General features: G+C 45.2%; 2 protein-coding genes across 9 annotated transcripts in view; both read right to left on the bottom strand.

The window, feature by feature from the left end:
- anks1b (ankyrin repeat and sterile alpha motif domain containing 1B) overlaps positions 1-3,936 on the bottom strand; it is a 228,106-nt gene extending 224,170 nt beyond the window's left edge. For 2 of the 5 annotated variants that reach the window (XM_037122295.1, XM_037122294.1), the window contains exon 1: positions 3,668-3,936. In XM_037122295.1, the coding sequence (XP_036978190.1) occupies positions 3,668-3,924 (257 nt within the window). In that variant the 5' untranslated portion in view covers positions 3,925-3,936. Of the gene's footprint in view, positions 1-2,014; positions 2,732-3,584 lie in introns of those variants that run through there. The other 3 variants (XM_037122297.1, XM_037122302.1, XM_037122296.1) reach the window with 3 other exon arrangements.
- A 3,101-nt stretch (positions 3,937-7,037) lies between these two features.
- uhrf1bp1l (UHRF1 binding protein 1-like) overlaps positions 7,038-24,556 on the bottom strand; it is a 32,949-nt gene continuing 15,430 nt past the window's right edge. The window contains exons 4-25 of one of the 4 annotated variants that reach the window (XM_037122290.1): positions 24,460-24,551; positions 24,119-24,308; positions 23,903-24,043; positions 23,118-23,285; positions 22,383-22,563; positions 22,195-22,278; positions 21,922-22,083; positions 21,659-21,808; positions 21,379-21,494; positions 21,124-21,265; positions 20,558-20,751; positions 19,491-20,240; positions 18,620-19,260; positions 17,462-17,545; positions 16,609-16,757; positions 16,189-16,346; positions 15,896-16,046; positions 13,587-13,628; positions 10,315-10,574; positions 9,890-9,998; positions 9,567-9,724; positions 7,038-8,895 (exon numbers count right to left, since the gene is read on the bottom strand). In XM_037122290.1, coding sequence (XP_036978185.1) covers positions 8,767-8,895; positions 9,567-9,724; positions 9,890-9,998; positions 10,315-10,574; positions 13,587-13,628; positions 15,896-16,046; positions 16,189-16,346; positions 16,609-16,757; positions 17,462-17,545; positions 18,620-19,260; positions 19,491-20,240; positions 20,558-20,751; positions 21,124-21,265; positions 21,379-21,494; positions 21,659-21,808; positions 21,922-22,083; positions 22,195-22,278; positions 22,383-22,563; positions 23,118-23,285; positions 23,903-24,043; positions 24,119-24,308; positions 24,460-24,551 — 4,251 coding nt within the window. In that variant the 3' untranslated portion in view covers positions 7,038-8,766. The remainder of the gene's footprint in view (positions 8,896-9,566; positions 9,725-9,889; positions 9,999-10,314; positions 10,575-13,586; positions 13,629-15,895; positions 16,047-16,188; positions 16,347-16,608; positions 16,758-17,461; positions 17,546-18,619; positions 19,261-19,490; positions 20,241-20,557; positions 20,752-21,123; positions 21,266-21,378; positions 21,495-21,658; positions 21,809-21,921; positions 22,084-22,194; positions 22,279-22,382; positions 22,564-23,117; positions 23,286-23,902; positions 24,044-24,118; positions 24,309-24,459; positions 24,552-24,556) is intronic. The other 3 variants (XM_037122293.1, XM_037122292.1, XM_037122291.1) reach the window with 3 other exon arrangements.

The raw sequence follows: 24,556 nt of genomic DNA on the forward strand, positions 1-24,556 counted from the left end.
CAGCGGCTGTAGTGTCACACAACAGGACTCAGGTTTTCCTCTGATGCTGTGCTTTTTTTCTCAAATCTCTCCTGTCGCTTCCTCCGAGGCTCCTGATCAGAAACGGCATTTTAATAGCCGACTTCCTATGAATGAATGTTTAAATTAAATGTGCACCATGTAGAGAAAGATCTTCATCAACCCATGTTTTGTTTGGTTTTTTTTTTATGCCTGAACAAACTAAATAAACAAACTCTCTTCATTTCTGTGACTGAACAAACTGACCTTGAAAACACAACTTCATTCTGTTTTACTTCCTTTATGTGTGGCGTGTCACCATATTCTTCGGACCTTATTTTCCTCTGAGAACAGCTCAATTCTTCAGTTATGGAAAAAAAAATTGTGTTATTGTCTCATTAATGTTGTAAATATTATTATTCTGAGTTTGGATTTCTACTCCATAATTACGAGATGTCGTTATCCTTGAAGAGTTCTGCTCTTGCCCTTTAAAGCCCAACAAGACCCCAGTTCATTAAGTCCTTAGATGCCACGTTTCTACCCAGAACTTTAAGGAACTAGTTTTAAAGGAATTGTTTTTACAGGCGTTGACAACAACGGCGCCACATTCGTCATCGGTCCATCCGTCTTGTGCTTTCTTCTGTAGCTCTAAATACTTAAAAATGGTAAATTCTACACCCCAACAAAGAACTTTTTGGCCCAGAACTTAATTAAACCCTTGTCACTGTAGTGAAAACACGAGTTCCTCCAAAGGTTCCTAATCCCTGGGTAAAGCTTCCTGTAGTCAAAAGTCTGTGAGTGGTTGGCATCCTACTCTGCCAGTCTGCGACCTCATCCCGGTCGTGAGACGCTCCGCTTGAAAGGCCCGAGGCGGTACTCCACCCGTACCTAACCCCCATCCTTTGATCTCCTAATCACCTGGCTCAGCCTGGGCTTCAGCGGGGAGAGGGTGGGGCTGCGGGGGCGGGAGGAGGGGGACAATAATAATAACCTCAGCAGTTGTTTCTCGTGGCTAGATTGAAGCCTCTCGTGGTTAGAAAAGAATGCTTCGAGTGGGTTGTGCAATGGATTTCTGACGTTTTTTGCTCACAATGTTAGTTTGTTTTGTCAAAAGGTACCACGCAGACGCATCACTAGATACTGGAAACAACGGGTCAGGGGTTCAAGATGGGGTGAAAGCAATGAACAGAGTTGCCACCTGTTGACACAAACAAACGATGCTCCCTCGCCTGCTCACATCCTCTTTCTTCAAAGGAGGCGATGGAGCAAGTGATTCAAGGAAATGCAATGCTTTGTCGATTGTCTCCAGCATCATGTGCACAGACGCTGGGACACGGAAACCACAACGAGGTCCCCGAAGGATCCATGCAGTGACTCTATCTCAGTCGAGAACACCTTAAAAAACACCAGCGTGTTGGTGCTTTATTCATCCACACAAACGTCCACGCAGAATCGGCGTGAAGACACTCAGGGACGAACTCGGCGCGTCACAGATCCGTCCGTCACACTCTCGTCCAGGAAATCAACATTTTTGACAGCTGTCAGCGCCGCGGGGCTGAAAGGTACTGTCTGTTCTTTCTGTGCCCTCCGAGCACAAAGAGATACCAGCAGCCCAGCGAGGACAGGGGACGACTAACCTCTCGTCACATATTGATAGATGGCTGTCACAGATACAGGATTTGGCCTGCAGCCTGCAGCAGTTCCACTTTACTTCACACCACACTGTCTTTGCTTTGCATCACAGACCCTTTTTTTTCTCTCTGTGCATGTTGCAAGAAGCTCTGAAGACACAACATCTGATCACATGGGAGAATCCTGCTGCTGAGCACACAGTGCACACTCTCTGCTGCAGCTGGGAGGTATGAAGCTAAGACTCATTTTCTAGTGTACTGACCTATGATGGAGATGAATTATGCCTAATTCTGCAGCACGGGATCCCCCAGGAATCCCCCCTCCAGCCTCCCAGAGAACAGGGGGGGCTTCCCGGTCATGAGAATGTAGATGGGAGACTTCTTACCTCAGGAGGTTGGGCAGAGGGATGGATCCGGAGCCCGACCCCAGGATCCCCTTCTTCCCACTCAACAATTTCTCCACCAGGGCGACGTTCCCGGTCCGGGCGGCTTCCAGCAGCTCCTGCTCCTTCCCCATCCCGGACACAAGTTTGCAACGACGGGGTGATGAAAATCCAACAAATCTCCCATAAATCCTCCTCCCCCCCTGCGACCCCTTTCCCCTCACCGCCTGGTGCTGGAGAGCATCTGAAAGGATTCCTCTCACTGCATGCTGCTGCTGCTGCTGCACGGTGATCGAGGTGTTATTGATGCTGCAGAGCAGGTTTGACGTGCGCTGCTCCCCTGGGTGCCTTCTCACCTCAAGTCCATTCACACGGTTCCGTAATCACTTCTCTCCCCGGTGCAAACCTCAGTGCAAACAAGCGCAGCAGGGGGTGGGGAGAGGAGACCTGGAGGCTCCGAGGCTGAATCCCCTCAGTGAGAAGTGAAGAGTAACCCTGGTTCGAACAAGAAACAAACTAACTCCGTGTCCGTCCGGACAAAGAAAACAGCTCGCGGCCGCTGCGAGGCTCCAGCTGATAACACGCGGGATGTGAAACCCTCCACAAGAAGCTCTGCCGGTCCCGCTACACTCTCCACCTCTTTACCCCGAACCTACCGCACTGACTGGCCGGTGCCTGTCGGTGTTGCCCGAGACACACGTGTCAAGTTCACCGGGATAAAACTGCGCACTTCCTGCTACGGCTTTCAAAATAAAACCTCCACGCGCTGATACGTTACAAGTTTTTCTTTAAAACACACGTCACCAACCGCCATTAAACAAAAAATTATATTTCATGTTGTTGGTGTTTTATAGTATATATGCATATTATGTATATTAGAGGCTAAGTATCAAAGTTCAAACTGCCTCAAAACGGCCATCAGCTATCTAGCTAGCAAGGTAATGATGAACAACAAATCAAAACATAATTATCCAACCTTGCATGAAAAGTTACTTATAAAACTAGCGAATTGAATTCAGTGGCTTTTATGTCCTATATGAGTTCTTGTTTGTAATTCAAATAAACTGCCAGGCTTATACAAGCCACATATACCAATTAGCTAGTTAGCAACCTAATTAAGTAGCCTGGGTAGCTATCATAGATAAATACATCATCAACAGACCAGTTTAATAAATCAAAACAACTACTATTGTCTGTAAAAAGATAACAAAAGCTATCTTTTTTGATTGTTTTTTTAAATTGGGGGGATATTCTGCAGTTTCTGCAGTTGCTATCAAGCTAACATCTGCAAGCTAGCAAGCAGTTATGCTCCATAGCAAACTAGCTAACTACTAGCCAACTTGATCGATTAGCCTAATGCACACACATTGACTGTTTACATCATTCTTCTCCTCAGAAGGGAACAAGCAAACAGTGAAATATGTTACTATGTTTTTAAAATTCAGCTGCCCGTTTGTGTCATTATTGTGGGCGGAATAACTATTACTATTGTTTGCATTTCTGGAGATAAATATAAAGACATAGAGATATAAAGATATAAATAAATATAAGATTAGATTTTCATCATCCTCACCAATTTAAGAACCTAGGTTTTATTTTGAAAGCGTGGCCGCTCTCTTCCGCTGTTACTGTGCCTGCCTTGCCTGATAGACTTACTGTACAGTCTGGGGCGTGGATGACGATGCTACACCACCAACAGGAGGCAATGCCTTTGTTAGTCTCTTCCAGAAGTCACAATCGAAACAACCAGCTGTGCCAGTTGTTGCCACTTTCTGACCATTCACTTGTTCTGTCAAACCCGCACATGCGCAGTCCCCCTGCCCACTGGAGTAGTATCCCCTCACAATGGGCTCTGCTGCTGCAGCTGCAGCTGAATGGAAACAGGTGAGACACTGAAATAGCCTCCCTGTCATGTCGGAGCAGGGTCTGCATGAATGGAGACTGAAATCAGAGGACATAATGCGATAATGCGCTCTGATTTGTCCACTGACACACCCCCTCCTCCTCATTCTGCAGCCGGTGCATGCTGGGACCTGCCTGGTAGATTCATTCTGCTGCTTAATTGGAATCTGGAGACGTGTTGCCTTCAAGTGCTTCACCTACAGTGTCTTCTGGAATCGTAGAAACGAGTTGCGACTGATTTAATTGATTTTTGGCCCGCAGCGACACACATATTTCCATTACTGATCAATCTGCTGATTATTTCCCGGAAATGTTTAAATGAAATATTAGACAATATTTTAAAATCCTACTGTTTTCCAGGGCCTGACTTACTTAAATGTCTTGCTTTGTCTGACCAACAGTCCTAAACAACAAAGAAATTCATTTACAAACATATAAAACCAAGAAAAGCTGCAAATGTTCACATTTTAGAGGATGGAACAAACAATTATTTGGCATCTGTCCCTTAAAAACAGAGTAAATGATTAACTGATTATCTGAAGTGAACAAGTGAATCAACTAATTTCTGCATGAGAGGTTATTTTAATAACATTGGAGCCACATCATAATAAAATGGCTTATAAATCTTGCAGCACAGTGGAGAACTGATAAGGAGAGCACACATTTAATGAACACAGTGCTGCAATTAATCATAATTGTCATTTAAAATGTTGATTACTTTTGCAATGAGTCAAATAATCATTTAATCTAAAAAAAATCTGTCAAAAATGTGATAATATCTTGATAATATTTATAATTAAACTTCTTCATTTTGTTTTATTGTGAAAATCTAGGACAGACACATTGCAACAAACACTCAGCTGTACATTTTATTTGCAACTATTTAATAAAAAGACTTGGATGAAGCAGAGCCATTGTTAGTGTTATTAGTAGCACCTGTGCTTCTCCTGCTCTGACAAGTCAAAATGTCTGCTGTGAAAAAAAAAAAAGGCCTACAGCAAGAATCTCATACCGAAGCAGCTAAATGGAATTCAGCCTTCATTAATTTTATTACAGCAGTATCACAGGGTCACTATATTTGCAGCGAGGCTCCAGTGGAGGAATAAAGAACCAGAGAACGGGGCAGTGAACCGGCAGTTGCAGCCCCGCTGGGTGTTTGGACGCAGACTCCAGACTCTGAGCCAACACACAACCTGATGCCTCCCTCTTTCATCATATTACCCATAATCCAGCTGCTCGTGATGCTGGCACACACGCGCACACACACACACACACACACACACACACACACTGTATATAAATGAAATGTGTGCATGCTTTGCTTACATAAATGGACCGGCGCTGTGACGTAGCCATCATCACAGAAACATTAAGCTTAAGTATGTAAACAGGCTTTCAAGTCAGCAGCAGCAGCAGCAGCAGCAGCAGCGGAGCTTTTCTCTCGCTCTCCCTCACACACACACACACACACACACTCAAACATTTAATGCCCTTCTATGACTCACTGCACTACTCCAGCTGTAAAATGTCATGACCATTTATGTGCACAAAGTCCAAACGCTTCTCCCGCAGTGGTTCAGTGCAGCCCGTTTGAGCCCACTGAGGCCGTGCACTTCAGAGTTTAGTTTGCGGCCTCCACTCGTCACAGAACAAACGTCGGCTTTGTTTCTAATTAAAGGCATCAAATTAAGTCGTCCTATGAACTTTAAACAAGTCACAAAACCCTGTGCAGTAAATCACGGGAAGTTTCAGTTGGAGTCCGAGCTGAATTCTTGAGCTTTTTGCGTTCGCTGGAACATAATTTGTGCAATTTTCCCACAGATTTGAACCCAGACAGTCACTTGAAATAGTCATAATCTTTAGCATTTAATAATTATTCATTGCCAGTGGCTTAAACTGTGACTTTCCTGTTCGAGATATGCATCCTTAGTGCTGCTGGGAGCAGATGTGGTGCCTTTCGCTTAAAAATCTGTGTCTACTCAAACTGAAACTCCTCATGGGACCACTTTTGGCGAACCTGTTTATTGTTGACAGTGTGTTTATTATTTTCCAGGCCATGTTTTGTGGTGATGTGTGTGCTTGTGCGATCTTGGAACGGTCCAGTGAGGGGAAACTCCACAGGGTCTGTTTACGATCGCCCGGGACATCTACTCCATGGAAAATCTGACGTATCATCGAAGAACCGAAGGAGATTTCTTTGAGAAAAACTGGGGAAAACGGAGCATTCGCATGAAAAATGATGCAGACGAGCGACAGAACTGTTCAGATATGAATGGAATAACTCAGAATGAGAATATACATACGTCTGGAAACTTATTTTCTTTGTTTAAACGTAGTTTCGATTGCTGATGTATGGACTCTGTGCACAATACAAACTAGAACTAAAACTCAGTAGAGCGCATACCTCCGCCAAGGCCCAACAGTCCCCTTTTATCTGCCTGATTTTTTTCACCAACAACCATCCATTATTCCCTGAGAAATCAACAGAAATGTATTGAAAACAATTTACTTTTTAGCAGTCTATAAACAAACAGAGAGCTTTTCATTCAAGGAAAAGTAGTTGTATCAGCAAGACCTGAGAAAGGGCTCAGACTGCAGGAGTTTAAGTCCTATTTAATCCTAATTCTCTCCAATAGGACTTTGGTTGGTACCATTGTTTGGTCCAAGTTATCCGGTAATTTGAAGGCTTTGAAATTCTTCCTAACGCGAGTTTCTAGGTGTGCATGAAGGTGATATTTTTTACATTTGTATGTTTAAATATCGAAGAAAAACAGGCATGTATCTTGAGTTTTAGTGGGGTGAGATCAGAAAGAGCTGGTTGCTTGTCAGGAGGTGCTACAGTTCAAGAAAACTGGTTGGGAAAAAATTAGCCTTTAAAGAATGTGAGAAAAACATCCTAGAGTCATCCCCTTGTTTCCAGATCCGCACCGTAAGTATATTCTGGGCCGAGACATATCCTCCATCCAAGTTTTGTGGAATTCGACAAGTACTTTCTTTTTCTTATCCAGCTGAAAAACAAAGGACGCAGGTGAAGACATATCCTCCATAAACCTCCGTGCCTTGGTGGGGGTATTAAAGCCACGAAGAGACGGTAGAAATCACAGATGGAACAAGAAAAACAAAATCTGATAAATTGCCTCAAGTGACGTCACTCGAGGTCGGACACCCTTTTATTTTTCATCAGTATTTCAGCAGCTTTGACAGACAAAATACAACTTATTATTACTTTGTGTCTCTTTCTTCCTCGACAGAGTTTCGCTCAGAGGGAAGGAGGAGGAGGAGGAGGAGGAGGAGGAGGAGGAGGAGGAGGAGGAGGAGGAGGGCGGCTGTCATGAATGGATGAAAAAGAAAAACTCTTCACATACAGTCGTGTTAAAGTCCCAGCTCTGTCTTTCGCAGAGCACCAGGTGTGTTCAACCACCGATACAGAAACCAGAACGAATTATTTTTTTGGAGGACAGAAACTGAAATGAAACAAGCTGATATGTTGCATATGTTTACTGACGGATGACCTTTATGTGAGGGTTTCGAACTGTCCTTATTTTTTTAAAGTCTTCTTGTGCTGTGCCAAAGCATGTGCTGTTAGAAAATAAAGTCACAGTCACTTTTAACGTCTGCTCGGGGGTCTTTGCCCCGAAGTCGTCGTCATTGTCACACGGGCATGAAGCATGGAACAGCAGCAGATACGCCCGACGCTTGTTCAAGAAAAGAAAAACAAAACAAAAAAAACACACTACTCATGGCAGGTTAGAAATTTACACAAAGACAAACACGTATATGTAGTCAGGCAGCTTCAATGTGCCTTTATATTCCTACTCCTTTTCTAAATCTCTCCGCTCTCGTTCTCTCACAGTTCTAAATTGTATTTACAGTGCCTCATTTCTTAAAAGTGCTGCACATGTTAAGTAGATATTTACACATAGAAAAATAAGAGGGAAGGAAGGAGGGAAGGAGGGAAGGAGGGAAGGAGGGAGGCGATACAGATGATGCTTGTGGGGGCATTTTGCTGACAAAGCTGTGGAACTGACGGATATAAATTTCTGTCTGTAATGAAATGCTTGTTCTTGCTGAGACAAACACACACACATTCAACTGAAACACTGCAAAGTTCTGAAGAAAATAGTCATGTGTTCACATTCTTATACAATATACACTGTACACGCTCGAGAGGACGAGCGAGAGAGTGATTTGTCTCGTCCTCTCTGAATATGAAAGCACGAAATAACAAGTTTCAGTGCAGTGCAAAATAAGTCGTCTTTTTTTTTTTTTTCTTTAGACATTCTTCTGAAGATACGACATTCAGTGTTCCTTCATACCTACGGGGACTGAATGAAGCTCATGTAAGATTAGCTGTGATTCTTTTTGTTTTTCAACTTACACAACAGGAGTAGTGTGGGAAGGGTTTTCGTGTAGGCACAACTATGGATATAGATCCTCGTTCCTCGTTCTTCACACGCACAAACAAACACACGCACACGCTAGATGTCATTCCCTCCCCATTTTTCCAACTCGCTCCCAGCCTCCACGGTCCGAAGTGGAGAACACAAAACAGACGACAAGCGTGTAAAAACATGTTGTTGTTTTTGGGGGGTTTTTTGAGTCTTCACGCAGACTCTGCATTGCTTTATGAGGGAATTATTTTGAAGGTCTAAAGTCACGCGGCGGCTCACTCAACAAAAAAGCGTGTAAACGGAGCCATTTTAGTCACAAAATCCCCCTTTTTTCCTTTAATTATGCCACTGACCCCTCGACCCTTCAGTTCTTCTGACTGCAGACCAGCAGGGGGGCGGATGAGTGACTTGAAAGGCTGAGGGTGAAGAGAGAGAGAGAGAGAGAGAGAGAGAGAGCCGGGTCTAGCTGGTGTTGACTTTGAGGCTCTTCATGCGGTGCAGCAGCGAGTCCTTCTCCATCTGAGCCTCGGCCAGTGCCAGCTTGGCTCGGGAGAGCTCCACCTTCAAACATTCGTTCTCCTCCAGCAGCATCTGTAAAAAGACACCGACAGGGCTCACAGGGAGGCGTCTGTGTGTTTGGATTGTTTTCATGTCACAAAGTGTTCAAGTGAAGTGACAGAAATTATGTCACTTTCTGGAATTTTTCCATGAGGAAGGAAAGTGGACCTTTCTTTTCAAGCTGCAATTGTTCAAGATGGCGGCTGCATCCCATCTCCTCCTGACGGTCAACATTGGTTTTGTTTCATTTTATTCAAGTCGTTTCAGCTGCCTAAACCTAACTGAGCCTAAACTATAGAGGTGGCAGAAAAGTAAACATGCTATTTTTTTTTTTTCAATTAAATGAGAAAGAACCTGTTTTGTTGTTTACATCAGGACATGTTGGTCCTAAAACAGCCGTCTCTAACTTTTCCCTCTCAGTGTTCCATCTGAATATGTAATACTTGCATACTGTATAACCTAATAAATATCCCTCCCACTGTAAATGAAATGGAAGCCAAACAGCGAACAGGAATAGCTCAAAAATCAAAATTTGGCACTCCAGAAAATGTGTCTTTTGTTCAGCAATTTAAATTTGTGGGAGGAAAACACAAGAAGGAGAAGAGAGAGAGGAAAACGTGTTTCTACGTGCAATCTTCCACTTCAAGATATCACTTGTACTCCCATGTACCCCCAAACACCACATCCTCTCAGGTGCAGCTCACCTTTTCTTTGCTCGATGGAGGGGGGCTGGGGGGCGGGGTTTGGGTCTGCGTAGCCTTTGGTGCACAGCAGACGGCGGTCCTAACCTCGGGGACCGGACTCAGGGTGCTGTCAGCCAACGTGCCTTCATTCCTCGGCTTGGCCTCCGCTGCCGTGTCCACTGTGAGGACGAGCAGAGACAACAGGAGTGAATTTGGAGGTGTGGATGTGCCGAGCGTGGACTTGAAAGTATTTAGTAGGACACATTATATAACCGCAGTGAATCAGCGCTGGAGTGGAGGTGGAAATATCTGGCCGCTAAAAAAAAAATGTGTGCGTGTGTCACCTCCTATAGAGAAGGAGCCGTCGTCTCTTCTGTGTATGATGAGGCTGTCCACATGCAGGGTGATGGGCGAGGGCTCGGGGTCGGAGGGATTGTCCCGGGGGCCGTCGTCCTGGAGGAAGAGGCGGGTAATGTTGGAATTATCAGGAATCATCCACATCCAGACCTGCCTTTTTATGTCGTTAAACATTCCGTTTAAACCCAAATTAAAATCAGGCCACAGTTCAAAATGTTTAGCTGGGTGATGGAAGCTGCTGCACTCTGTGGCAGTGAGTTATGGAGTCTATTACTGAAACAAGATTGGAAAAACTAGGACAAATATCCTGCAGGTAAACAGCAGTTCTGCAACAATCACCTCAGGGTAAAAATATATATATATATATGCCTTTAAACTCTGGATTAAAGGAGCTGGAAGCTGGAATTCTCACCTTCATGTTGATGTGTGTGTCTCTGACGCTGATCTCCATGGGCAGCACCTGCGGCGCGGTGTCGTCCTCCAGGAAGTGGGCCAGGTTACGCATCGTGGACATCAAGAAGCTGGCTCGGTATCCGTCGAGACGCAGCTGCAGGAAGCCGTTGCGCTCGGCCAGCGGGGAGTGAGCCGCGGCGCAGGGCCCGCTCTCCAGGCGAGCCCGCACCTCCGGACTGTGGACGCCCTTGTGGGATGCGGAGTTGATGTCACCACCTGCTGTGGAGGGGAGAGAAGAAAAGCTGCCATTAGCTTTGGCTTCAGCTTCACGCTTGTGGAGTGCATGTAGAGATGCTTCAGCTGAAACACACTAAGACCTGACATTAAAATACACCCAGTGTGAGAGAAGATTCTTCTATTAATGATTTGAGTCTGACAGCGAGCTCCTCTCCTGTCCGATCCAGCTGCATCCTGTCTGATATTTGATGTGCTATTTGAGTGAAACTGTTTTAAAGACACAGTGAAATGCAAAAGACGTGTTCCAGAAGAAGTGATGCAATTTTCGGAACTTCTCAGACAGTTCAACTTTCTCTAATACTTGTCAAACTATCAACAGTTTGGGCGCCCAAGTAGCTCAATTGGTAGAGCATGTGTCCAATGAATAGAGGCTGTGCTCTCGCTGCAGAGGTCGGGATTTCAGTCCGACCTGTGGTCCATTACTGCGTGAAATGGGATGAGAGTGAGGGGATCCCCTCAAAGCTGCGCTGTCTAAAAAAAGCCCCCAAAACAAACTACAATATTGTTGCAATATCGATACTGTAGACATACCTTGTATCACAATATAGCCTCAAATGATTACAAATCTCATTTCAGGGCTGTATCACACTGCCCCTACAAATCAGTAATGGACAAAAAAATCCAGTACTGGTTGGCTTGGTATTTTGGCAAATGTCAAAAAAATCAATTTTGAGCACAATGGAATCAAAATACCTCTTTTATTCTATTTCATCCTTTTCTCTCAGCGCTTAAGTATTTTTTGATGGCTTATAATCACTTGAGGGCGTGTGCTCTAATGGGTTTAATCAAATGTGATTCAGGGCGATTAGCGTCCCACCCATCATATAAAACCACTTGAAATCAGGCAGGTTAGTCAGGCAAAACTTGTTGAGCGTGGATGGATGGATATCCTTGACTAGTTATTGGAGGTGTCGGTGGAGGTCAAGAGTCCTGCACAGCTCTGCGTAGCCTTACTAATGTTCCCTTTCATTTGGAAATGCATCATATTATGGAAGCCATAGATTTTTTTTCCTTCACTGTGACTTTAAAATGTTCACTCTAAAATTTAAAAAAAGGGGGTGCACGTTAAGGCCAGGTTTAAACAAGGGTAAAGTAAGAGGCGGGATGAATGAAAAGACAGAAGAAGCAGAATTTTGGGAAGAGGAGCCGGAGAGACAGTTGGAAACAAAAGAGAAAGAAGAGAGAGAAGCGGGAAGGAATTAGGGAAAAAGGTGGGCTGAAGGAGACTTCAGATTCTATACAATCCCACAGGCTCTTCGCTGCAGTAATGTTTAATTATTTCCGAGGACTAGGGATTAGAGGCTTCGGTGGAAACTCCCACCAAAGCAGTGAGGAATCAAAGTGAAATTTTAGCCATTGAATCAGTTTTTTCTCCTTCCTTTTATGGATCAGACACTCTGGGGTGCTGAAAACCCTGAAAGCGAGAGTTTTCTACCTCTGAACGACCTGAATTCAACTCAAAATTTGACGATGCGATTTCCTAAAAAAAAAAGAGAGATAAAGGAGGCGAAAAAAGTGAGGAACGAGAGAGAGAGAGAGAGAGAGAGAGAGAGAGAGAGAGAGAGAGAGAGACATACAAACTGATGAACGTTAAGCGGAGGGTAATTAAAAACCCTCCTTTACACACTAATTCAGCTGGCGAGCACACACAAGCACGAGTTTTTAACCAGGCGAGAGACACCACGGGTTTGAATTTTAAAAAAAAAAAACACTCAGCAAGGCATGGAAATGGCCACTTAAAAGAAAATCTTTTAATTATGACAGCGAGAAGAGCGCCACAACCCTTCAATAAAGCTCTATGAAGGAAAGTCAAGGGAGGGTTAATACCATGGAGCATTCACACACACACACACACACACACACACACACACACACACACACACACACACACACACACACACACACACACACACACACACACACACACACACCAACACTCACACGCACGCAAATCGCTGTCAGCTTTTCTCTGATAAAAACGACATATTCTTTCTCAATCCTGGGCGGCTAAGGTCGAGGCAAATGGAGAGAGAGAGAGAAAGGGAGGGGGAAGAAAAGAAGATGAGATTGGAGTCGGTGAGGAGAGAGAAAAGAGAAAAGCGAGGGAGGCAGCCAGCAGCCAAGGACTGAGTGACTGTGATAAGACGGGGACGGAAAGAGAAAAGATGGCCTAGAGAGGGAGGGAAGATGAAGGGGAAGAAAAAGGTGGAGAGAAGGGAGGGGGGTTAAATGACAGAGGATTAGTAGGAAGACGTAGTGGGAGCTGGAGGGAAGAGTAAGAGGAGGAAAGGTGGAGGAAGTAAAAGAGAGAAAGAGGAGGGGGAGGATGCTGAGGAGGAGGAGGGTTTGCTCCTGTGAGATAGGAGGCGGAGGAGGAGCGGTAGCGAGGGGTAAAGCTGGCGTTTCTCTCATTGCCTGAATCACTGGACTGAAACTGCAAAGTCTGCTGCAGTGGAGAGACGAGGGGGGAGAAGGAAAGAGATGGAGAGAGGGAGAGAGAGAGAGAAAGAAAGAGAGAGGGCAAACTAGGCGGAGAGGAGAGCGGGAGAACGAGGGGTTAACATCGGTCCGTACAAATTGTTGCAGTTAATTTGAATCAGTCTCTCACACACACATACACACACACATTTAACTATCTGGGCCTAATGTTGCAAATAATGAGAGCACTCACTCCATTACTGTCAAATTTAACCTCTCACACACACTCCGGAGGAAAGAGATCTCAATGTCACACAAACACCCACTGCCGCTGTGAGAAACGAGACACTTCATGCGTTGCAACACACAGTATCTATGTGCATCTGCAGTGCATGCTGTCGAGCAACAAGGTCCTGAGTCTGGAAATGAGATTTGACAGAAGACAAACTGGAAGAAAAGACACACACGCACACACACATTCACTCACACACACTCACACAAACACACACACACTTGCTGAGCTGAGGCAAACATGCACGTTAGGTTACAGATGGTGAATTAACACACAGCAGTTACCTTGGCTGCTTTGAGCAGGTATTGGTACTGAACACACCATACCTGTGGGGAGTTATGGCAAGGTAAATAAAGAGGAGGGGGTGGTGGCTGTGCTTGTTAGTGTGTAAATGTGTGTGTGTGTGTGTGTGTGTGGGCACTTGAAATGATGGACAGCCTGCTGGAGGACATCAGGGGTTTATAAATATATGTGCTGGTTATTTTCTCCAGTAGTTCTAGAACGGTTTGGTCTATTAAGATACTTATTTTTCAGATTTCAAGTTCTCTGATATTTTCTTACATTTAAATTAAGAGTCTCATATTTGACAGTTATTATAATTTAGTAAGAGTACCTCACTGCTGCTGACTGTAGCTGCCGTGAGCTAGTTAGCTCAGACTTAAGTGCAGCTAGCGGTGCTGACTGGTAGCTTGGAGCACCAAGGCTAGCTGGTTAGCATGCTAACAGTCTATATCTCACAAACACAGTACCTTGACGTCAACACGTTACAACTGTTGTTTCTTCACATTCAGCTGATAAACTTTGTAGATCATTTATTTTTCACTAAAAATTCTTACATACTGCAGCTTTAAAGTTTTATCTTTTTTGTTAGTTTTCATTTTTTATTTTTGTTTTCGATTCAGTTAGCTTCAGAGTGGGTTTGCTCATTTCGGTATTTAAGTATTTATTATTACCAGAATACAAAATAGTGGATATGTCAGACAGGATTTAAGAAGTTCAGAACAGGTATTAGTGATGCCTCCTCATTCTTGCTGTGTTTGCAAATTTGACCATGTCAGCTACAATGAAAGACATTCCCTGAATACTTTGTGAGTACACATATTGTTTCAGTTAGGTTTTGTTGTTTGTTTTTTAAATCTAGTTTCTATTTTCATTCCAGTTTTTTTAAATCTAGTTTCTATTTTCATTCCAGTTTTAGTTTTGTTCAGTTTTTGTTAACTATAATATTCTTGATTTGAGGACCTGGAACCATTTTCTTTGGTGTTGTTTTTGCATGAAAACTGCCTTAAATTATAGCTTGATGGTCACAACAGTCAGTTAGTTTTCTCTGTGTTACATCTACACTGTTTACAATCTGCCTCCTCCTGCTGCTGCCTGCTGTGGGTGAAACAGGAATAGTTTTGCTGTCTGTTTTGCTGCCTGTGTGTTAAAATGTGAACAGGCAGAACACAAGGGGAGGAAGAGGGGTTGGGCAGGGTTGGTTATGGGGCATCCTGGTGATTTAAACCCAACAGCACAGACCTTTATCACATGTGCTTCCTCTCTGTCCATGTGTTTCCTACTCTACTGTCATTTAAGGCAAAATACCAGGAAAGATCATCTTATTACATCCTACAAAAGAAACTAGAAGTTGGTTACGTGGCCGGCTTTAGCCTAAATCCAACAAACACACACACATGCAGCGTGTAGTCATTACCCTGCTGTTCCTTCTTGTTTCAAAGCTGCCCTACTTGTTTGCTTAAATCTCGACAAATGCTCCTTCACTTTCATCTTCAGCATTAGTTTGAACCTCAGAAACAGGCTGCAGCCTACTTTGACAGAAGACGATTGTGATGGATTTGGTTCATGTAATCAACCGGCTCGTAATTCAAAAACAAGAGCAGCTTGTTCTTCCCGTCAGTATTTTGCCAATTTGCGGTTCGCAAAGAAAAGAGATAATGATGCATCATTACATCTTCAACAATAATCACATGGCACGAATATCAAACACAATTACAAGTCAGTCAGTCAAGACTATTTTTCTGCTACTGAAAAGAAAGACAATTCCCTCCTTTATCACCAACTACATCCAAAACTGTCACTAAATTTGCCTGGCTTGTTCGCTAGATGACACAAAGTCAGATGCCGACATCTGTAGCGACCTAACGCAACTTTAAACTTCTATTAATATCAGAGTCTCACGCTGTCTCACACTAAATTCATCAAACAAATGCACACTGTGTCAACTTCATCTGTAGACTGCTGTGTGTGACCTTTTTCCCATCACCGTTAAACACATCATTTACCTATTTTTAATCATTATTTACCTGATTTTTAAGACCTTCTGAGACTTTTATGGACTTGTGGGAACCCTGTAGGTCCTACATGGCTTTTAGTCTTTATTTTATATCTATAAAATATTTATTTATATTGTTGTAGTGGATACTTTTATGGTGCTTTATCAAAGGTTTGTGTTAGATACTACATATGGCACATGTACTGTTTGAAATGTGAGTCCAAACTAGAAATCATTCAGAAAAATGCCTGTTATAACTGCGATGCATTACATCACAGCACAGAAACAAGGCACCATGTTTCCCATATTTCTTCTTACCCAGGCTGCGGTTGCTGAGGTACTGTCTGAGGCAGACGTTGCCCAGCTGGCTGGGTGTGACCTGGCCCACCTCCAGAGCCACGACCGCGCTCTCGCCCACCGCCTCCATGCCAACACACACCGACTGCACCTTCAGCACCAGCACCGACACCTGGAGGGGAGGAGTGCATGAAAACAGTGAGGAAAATGATGGATAGCATCATCAACTGTGAGAATGTATGCCAATTATTTCTTTTTTTCTCCCAGTTATTTCCAACTTTGTTCCAGTATTTCCAAAGTTTTTTGCAACTTACTATATCTTTCGTGGGATCGTCGGTGCTCTGGGAGGTAGCGCTGACGGTGTCAGGAGACACGCCTCCCTCCTGCTCGTGACCAGTCGCTGCCTCTGCGGCGCTCTCGGTGGTACTCTGTTCGCTGATGGCGTCTTTGAAGCCTGAGATGGACACGTCATCTGTACAGTAATAAAAGACATAGAAATATTACCAACACTGAGTAGACACACACACAATTGACTTTGCCTTTTATACACTGCAAACATTCCCCTGCAACACTGTACAGTACTGACATAGCAGAACAATGCTGCCACCTTCTGGTCATAACCATTTCCTACCACTACGTGTGCAGTAATCATATTTTCAAAAGATTCTTGATCCCTGTGGGGGAAAGATTTTTTTGTTTTTGTGGAATGTTACATGTGAAAACATTTGCTGCACCTCTCTCCAGCAGACTGTATGTGTCTCCGTCCTCCATCAGGTAGCTGTCGATGGAGATGTTGTCCAGCGACTGCAGCGACGGGCTCTTCTTCATGTTCTTGTAGGATACTGAGAAACTGGACTGGGAGCGGTCCCGCATCAAACGACCACTACAACAGACAAGACATGGAGTCACGTGGAGAAGACCGTGTGACAGACGAATGAGTGATATCTCTACGTGTCGTCTGAAATCTGTTGTGGGTAACCCTGTCCATACATGTCACAGATTTACGACTGATTTAAGAGGACCGGAAAAGAGGAGAAAACCAGGTCCAGTGCTTTTACTTCACAAAATCTGAAAGGAACTGTTCTTATGCTGACACTGAGCCGAGACCACTGCGAGCTGACAAGGCTTACTCCACAAGTCATGAATTAAATATCGCTGCACTCCTCTGTGGGTGGTGCTGTTTAAGGTCATGTAAGAATCAAGTGTGCTATCCTCCAAAGCGTCAGAAAAGATCTAAAGAAAAATCACAAAGGACAGAATCAAAGTGGCTCCCATAAAGACAGAGAACACAAGGCTGGAAAAAAGAAAAGAAAAAGAAAAGAAAAAGAAAGGATAGAAGGGACTGTCACAAAGAAGGAGCTTCATTTATCATCTCTAACATCAACCACGAGTCAACATGAAGGAGAAAAAGATAGTTTAACACCCACAGACGGGGGACCAGTGTGTCATGCACACATGCAAATGCATGCCCACGGGGGAGTCACATACACACATTTGCACGGATTTGTATTCATCACAACTCACAGAGTACAAACACACACACACACACACGCATTAACACAGCTAGTCACAGATCCAGTGTCTTACATGTTGGACATGGAATAAAGGGAGGTGGATCTGCTGGAGTTTGAGGAGCTCAGGAGATCAGAAACCACAGACAAACTTCCTTTCCTTGGTAAAGAGAAAACACACACACACACACACACACACACACACACACACACCTCACATGGGTCAAAGCAAAGGTCAAGAGGCTGAAAAGGAAGTGAATGAGTGAAGAAACGATAAGAAAACGATGAGCAGACAGACAGGAGATGAGGACACAGGAAGACATGGCAACTTGAGGCCGACGAACATTCACAATGTCAGACAAGTGAACATTTGTGCTGACATACACTCATGAGGGAGTCCAACACACAGCTCTTGTGTTCAGGAACAGACAGACTTAATTAGAGAGAGAGAGACTCATTCATTTGATGCATCATCCATTAAGTGAAGCACAGGAGGGAAATCTCAAAACTGACATAATTAATGGTTTTCTTCTTTAGTCTGTAAAATGTCAGAAATGGTGAGAAATATCAGCTACAGTAGAGCTGAGAAGGTCAATCAATAGAAAACAAAAATGGAAACAATTGGTTTTAATTTAGCAAAACACTTAATATTTGCCAGTCAGAGGCTGCTGAATCATTTTTCATCATTTTCTGACATTTTATTGACCAGAAAGCAAATTGATTAATAGAGGAAAGAATATAGAAGCCCTGAGGGGCGTATGAGGAATCATTTTTTTCTGGTGATCAATTGAAATATAAAAACATCAGATTTTTTTTAAATGTTTGAAATCAAGTGAAAAAGTGTTAGCAGGAGAAAAAACTATTCAGATCAGACTCAGAAAATGAATCAGCAGCAACTTCAGTTAAAATATGACTAGCATAAATTCATTGATTTTGGGAATAATTGACAACTTATTTTTTACCAGTTGCTTAAACAGTTAATTAAATAATTGTAGCAGCTCTACTTTAATGTAAACACAAAAAAACATTTAAAAACAGAGGAAAGCAGCAATGCATTTGTGAGGATGGAGCCAGCAAATACTCATATAATTGGTTGTTGATTCATTTTCTGTCAAGAAACTGAATCATTTTCTGCCTCAAGTACAAAAATAATCAGCCTGAAAGATGCTGAAAGCAAAAAGAACAGCCTTGTTAACTAGATGAATTAAAAGCCTGTGTGTCATAAAGTGAATACCTGGATATTGACTGAGACATCTTGGAGGCTGCAGCAGAGTCTTTGTCGTTCCAGTCTTTGCTGCCGAGTTGGTCCGACAGGGGGTCACTCGCCTGGGTTCTAGAGTCTAGCCCAGCTCCATCACCCCCGCCCAACCCGTCCAGGACCGCCTCGCCTCCTTCATCTGAAGAGTTCTTAGCTGAAGTCCTCTCCTCCAGTGAGGCTTTGTGATTCGTGGTGGGGACGAGAGGTGTAGGACCGTCCGAGCCTTCACCACATAACAGCTGGTCTACAGTGCAGCCCCCTTTGGCTGCCCCTCCTTCAAACCCAGATCCAGCTCCCTCTGTCCCCTTCTCCGGCCCGTCTCCCGCTTCACTCCCAGGCTCAAGAGTTCCTCGGCTCTCTGAGGGGGAGAGCTCGGACCCCAGAGGAGAGCCCGAACCCTCGGGCTGGGCGACGGGCTTCAGGAGCATGGATACCTCCGCGCTCTTCAGCAGGAGGCCCAGGCAGACAGTGAAGGGCTGGTGGTCTGCTGGGTGCTGAGAGGGATCCTTGCGGTCTTTCTTTAAGCCCATCTTCTCCAGGTCCTGCTGTAGTGTCTGCTGCAGGGCTTTTATGCTGCGCTGGAGATGCATCAGGAACACATACTGCCGGTGGCTCACCTGGACACACAGAACAGATTAGTTACTGTGCCATTTTAAGCCACGCTGCTGACCAGTCGGTCGGCCTGAAATATCTCGACAACTTGTTCTGTTCGATTTATTCTAGTATGTTTTTTTTTTCATTTCATCATCACCACATTGTTTTTGTGTGTCCGCAGTCACTTAGGATTTTACCAGTTAAAAAGTAAATAACAATCCAACTTTCTCTCAACGTATTAAAAAATACATACCTGAGCACTTAAATGCTTCTGCACATGCACCAGTATATGCACACCCGCATCTTTACTCGATGACGACAAAGAAGAGGAGGAGGAAGGCAGACTGCCCAATGAGAAGCGTTTATGGAGTCCGTTGCTGGGTGGAGGTGTTGCATTGTTGCTGTGAGATGACGCTGGTGCGCTCTCGGTGCTGTAATACTCCTTCAGTAATCGTTTCCTCTGCAGGCGCGCAACGGCCTCTCCAGATGTGCTCCTGGTTAAACCTGATTCAGCAGCGCTTCTGAGCCTCTCCTGGTGCTGGACGATCTTCGCAGGCTGACACGCCCACACGGTGAGAGGGAAGGAGTCCACGAAGGGTTGCGGTCGCCCTTTGCCTCCGCGGGTGCCTTCGTAGTCCACCCAGAACTGGGCAAAGTGCAGCGCCCAAAAGTCGGTAGCAGCTGGCATTTTGAGGGCGTCTGTGCCCATCGTCGGCACCACAAGGCCCCGGTAGATGTCGTGGAGCTTGGTGTCTTGTTCGTGAGCGTGTCGCTGGAAGACGGGATGGAGGAGGGGTAAGGAGGACGAGGAGCGAGGGAATGAGAAGAAAGTAGGGGAGAAGAAAGGCTCATCCTCGAAGGCATGCAGCAGGGCTTCAAGGTGGGATCGGGTGCAGTTTGCAGGGTGTCGGGTGTTCGTGGCGACCATTTCTGAGGTCTGCACTGAGATGGAGCGAGGCAGGTCTGCCGGGCAGGAGGCATCCCGATCGGTGGGAATCACCAGCTAATGGAGAGAAGGAACGGAAAATCAGCATTAATAACAGAGAATACATGCAATAATAGCTTTATTTACACAGCACCTTTAAAACAGAGTTAATTTAACAAACAAAGAAAGAGCAGGATACTCTGGGAAACAGTCACACCAAGAATAAGCAAGACCAAAGAGAGGAAGAGTTAGAATAAAGTTACAGCAAAATCCATTAAAAAACAAAACAAAAACAATGACAAAAAAAGATGACAACAGATTAAAAAGGAAGCCTCTGAATAAGGGCATTGAGAGGTAATTTAAAAAGAAGTTCACGTGTCCATCTTCCACCTCACCTTGAGCATGAGGCCATCAACCTTGATGTCAACGTGCTCTTCTGGTTTCTGCGAGTCACTGAGCTTGTAGATCTCCATGAACTGCTCGAGGCTCTGCCTGAGGTCGAGGGCGAAAAGGTTGATCCACACCAGGCTGCGAGGGTCCAGGACGAGCTGCAGGGCGTTCAGCTGGGCGTACAGGTTAGGACACGGGACTACAGGAGCGGGAGGAAGTTGGGAAGAGATGCGACATTACGGGGTTGAACATAAATTCCTACATAAACCTCTAACTGTTCGGTTCCTAATGGAGGGAATTCGTGAGAAATCCATAACATGAATTAATTGGGTGATTCCTCATTCAGAGCACTGGGCGTAATTCAGAAAATCAATGTCCACTCAGCCACACAGCAGTCAATGTCTACCACGCAGCCGAGCAAATGGGCTGAATGGATGCAAGAGGGAGGTGAGAGATGGAGGGTCACTGCCAAAACAGTTATAAGTGTATAAACACAGCTACTTACACAACATGACCTGCTAGATGGGGATTTTCTAAAATGAGACAGTACTTTCTTGAGTTTAAGTCTTACTTGGGTAGTCCTTTCCATCAGGGAAGTAGTACTCCGTGAACTCCACATGAATGGCTGGCATTTCTGGGGGAAGGTACAAGGACTTCTTATTGCAGGAGATCATGGCCTTTGGGCTGGAGCGAACCTGGTCCGCTGTTGACACCTTCAACACACAAAAAACACCGAAACGACCACTCAGTCTAAGCACGTCTTCTCTGCTAACTCTAAGTGATTCTATATATAATGGTCTGTGAGCCAGTGTGTGTTTGCAGTGACCTGGTAGATGCTGAAGTCAGCCATCCTGAGAACAACAGAGCTGGACATGAGCTGCGTCTTGGGGCTTTGAGTGGGTGGAGGGCTGAAGGTAACGCTGGAGGACGTGTTAATCTTACCTGCAGATGAACAAAGGAGAGATGGAAGGATAGAGAGAGAGGAAACAAAAATGAAAATGGAATGAAGAAGAGGGGGAAAAACTCAGTTCTCTGACAGGAAACCTCTACGCTTTGCAAAAGGTGTGTATCACCGCACCCAGCTGTGCGCACACACACCTAGGTACCTGGCTCTAGACACCAGCAGCACTGGGCCGGACGCTGTGAGTGTGAGCTCCACTCTACGAGTCCTCCATCTGCCTCCCTAAGCCCTACTCCTCCTTCTCCTGATCTCTCCTGACTTCCTAGAGGCCCATACACATCGTCCCTAAGGGACACTGGAGGACAGAAAACCCAACAGGGATGATGTGCTTGTGTGTGTGTGTGCGCCAGGAGATACAACAAAATATACACCCTGATCAAGTTATACCAAACAAGTGTGTGTGTTTACCGTGTTGGGGGGAACTTTGTGCAGGGGGCGGGCCTTGCTGGTCTCGAACTGCATTCTTTAACATTTCCACGTTGGACTTGAACTCATCGAGCAGATTCCGTGCCCAGCCCTCTCTGGTCTTGGTGGCCTCGCTGTAGTGCATCCAGTGGACACAACTGTCGCCTGGAGAGGTCGGAGAGGAGGAGAATGAGTAGCTGTATCTCGGACTGAGACAAAAAAGCCTAAAAAGAAGATGCAGTGTTGGGGAAATAATCTGAACTGCAGGATTCATACCTGCTCTGTGGAAAGGGTAGTAGTCCAGAGTGATGGAGCTGAAGGAAAGCTGCATTGCTCCACCTGTTATCCTCTTATTGACCACTGCACAGAGGGAAGAGAGAAAAATAAATCGTAGCTCTAAAAAACAGCTTGGCAAAGAAATATGAAAGAAAGGCACAGTGCCTGTAGATCTGTGTCTGTGCTACCTTTGTCCTGAGCGTGGATGTCGTCACAGATGTGCAGGTCCAGGTGTGTGATCTGGAGGTGGTGGGACGTCTCGCATACATCGTAGGCGCTGAACAGCTTGGCCATGGTTGCGCTCTGGTCAGCTGCGGTGGACGCCTGCTGGGTGCGCACTTGCTGGGCTGAGGGGGGCGCCGACGACACCTGGAGGATACAAACGCACACCCACAAAGATTTGATGATTAGTACCAAAGGTCTCGATGCTGATGTGTTGTTGATACTTGTGACGGCGGTCCTTGTGTGTCATTATATTTAGTGTGGTAATATTGCTGCAAAACTCAAATCTTCCAGCAGATGGCGCTTCACACCACACTACAGAAAACACATTGGCCACTGTATGTTCCATAGGACTTGCAGAGGTGAGAATTTGTGTGGGCAATTAACGTGCATCTTGTAAGCGATTGTGTTGGAGAAGCCGAAAATAGGGCAGACTGACAGACAGTGACGGAGACGAAGATGTTGTAGGCAGATAGACGCCATACGGCATCAGGGGAGAGACACAGACAGGGAGCAGACATGATTTCCATGGACACAAGGACAAAACTATCAGACCGTGACGTGGCTCATCCACAGGGTAGAATTAGGGCATGGACGGGGGAAAGGGAGGGGGGACGTGAAAAGGTGAAGGGAAACAGAATGAGGGATTAAAAATATTTGCTGTATTTGTGGATTTCTGTGTGAGACAGTCGTGTGTGCACCTGGTCTTCCGTGGCCATGCTCTTCCTCTGCTGTGCGGACTTCTCCATGGCCTCGCTCAGAGACTTGGCGTACTGCACCATGGCTTTGAGCTGGGAGTCGGTCAGCACCCAAAGCAGGTCGTCCAAGATCAGAATCAGCTTGGAAGCCACCACGTTACAGTCCTTGATCTGTGTCAGGTAGAGCCGGTTGGTATAAACATGCATTATGCAGGTGGAGGTAGCCTGAGAGCTCCGATTAGTGCAACATGACACTCGGAGGGAAATTCTCGTATTGTGTGAGGTCTTCATTTAGAACTCAATGGAACAGCGTGTTCCTGACTCTGAATACAACACCTTAAGCACAACACATTACATGTTCTTTATCAGGTAAATCCCAAACAGAAGATCCCCCTTTTACAAAATTAACTGCAACTGCACTGACAGCAGATCTGGGCTAGTTAATACATTTTAGTTATAAGTGCTTCATACAGCAGTTCTGTAAAAGCCTAATGGAACAAATGGGGTTAATTACTTTCACAGTCTTCTTGGTGCAATTTATGCTGCATTACAATAAATCTCCATGTCTCCATAACAGACACTAATAGTGTTTTTTGTTTGAATGCACACTGGCTGTCTGATGAAATGCTAGTGTCAGCCCTGCAGCCTGCGAGCCCTTACAGAGGGATTATTGTTCAGGGTGTTGCTTAGAGCAGTCAGCGTTAAAAGACTGGTCCATCAAATTTCTTAAATGGATCTTTTGTGGTCGCACTTGTGTGTGTGTGTCTGTGTGTGTGAGAGAGGCTGACCCGTCTCTTGAGTGTGACTCGGATCTTGGACTGGTTGGTGATGAGGCGAATTGGGGCGCTCAACATGTCGTGCTCGGCGCTCTGGATGGCGTCTGCCTCGATGCGGATCATCTGCCAGCTGATCTCCTTGAAGGTCAGGATCTAGGCCGGACGGACACGTCAGTACGACAGAGACGCGACTGGTCTTTGGGATGAAAAGAACGACTGAATACTTACCTCTCCCCTCTGAGGGTCCTGGATGCGGGTGAATCGTAGGTCACTGATGCTCCAGCTGGTGTTGACGCTGTAGACCTGCAGCTGGGAGAGCTCGAAGGAGGCGTTAAAGGCCTTGGCACTGATCCTGATGACGATGGAGTTGATCGACAGTGACATCCCTTCTACCACCTTCTCCGCAAAGCCATATTCACTACACGGTGGACCGACAGATGGACAAGTGTTGAGAGAAGGTAAAGAAAACAAGGGGATTTCAAGCAACTTCGATCCAGGAAAGGAAAGGAGGCTGTGAATGCACATAATGGAGCTACAAGAAGCACAACAGAAACGACCGCAATGCTCACCTTTGTCCTGATGCCGTTGCTATGGGAGACGGGCCATTAGGGGGGCGGGGCTCATCACAGGTGCTCATCTCCATCTCCACTTTATCCAGGGTCTGCA

The sequence above is a fragment of the Acanthopagrus latus genome, chromosome 14 (assembly GCF_904848185.1).
Source record: "Acanthopagrus latus isolate v.2019 chromosome 14, fAcaLat1.1, whole genome shotgun sequence".
NCBI lineage: Eukaryota > Metazoa > Chordata > Actinopteri > Spariformes > Sparidae > Acanthopagrus > Acanthopagrus latus.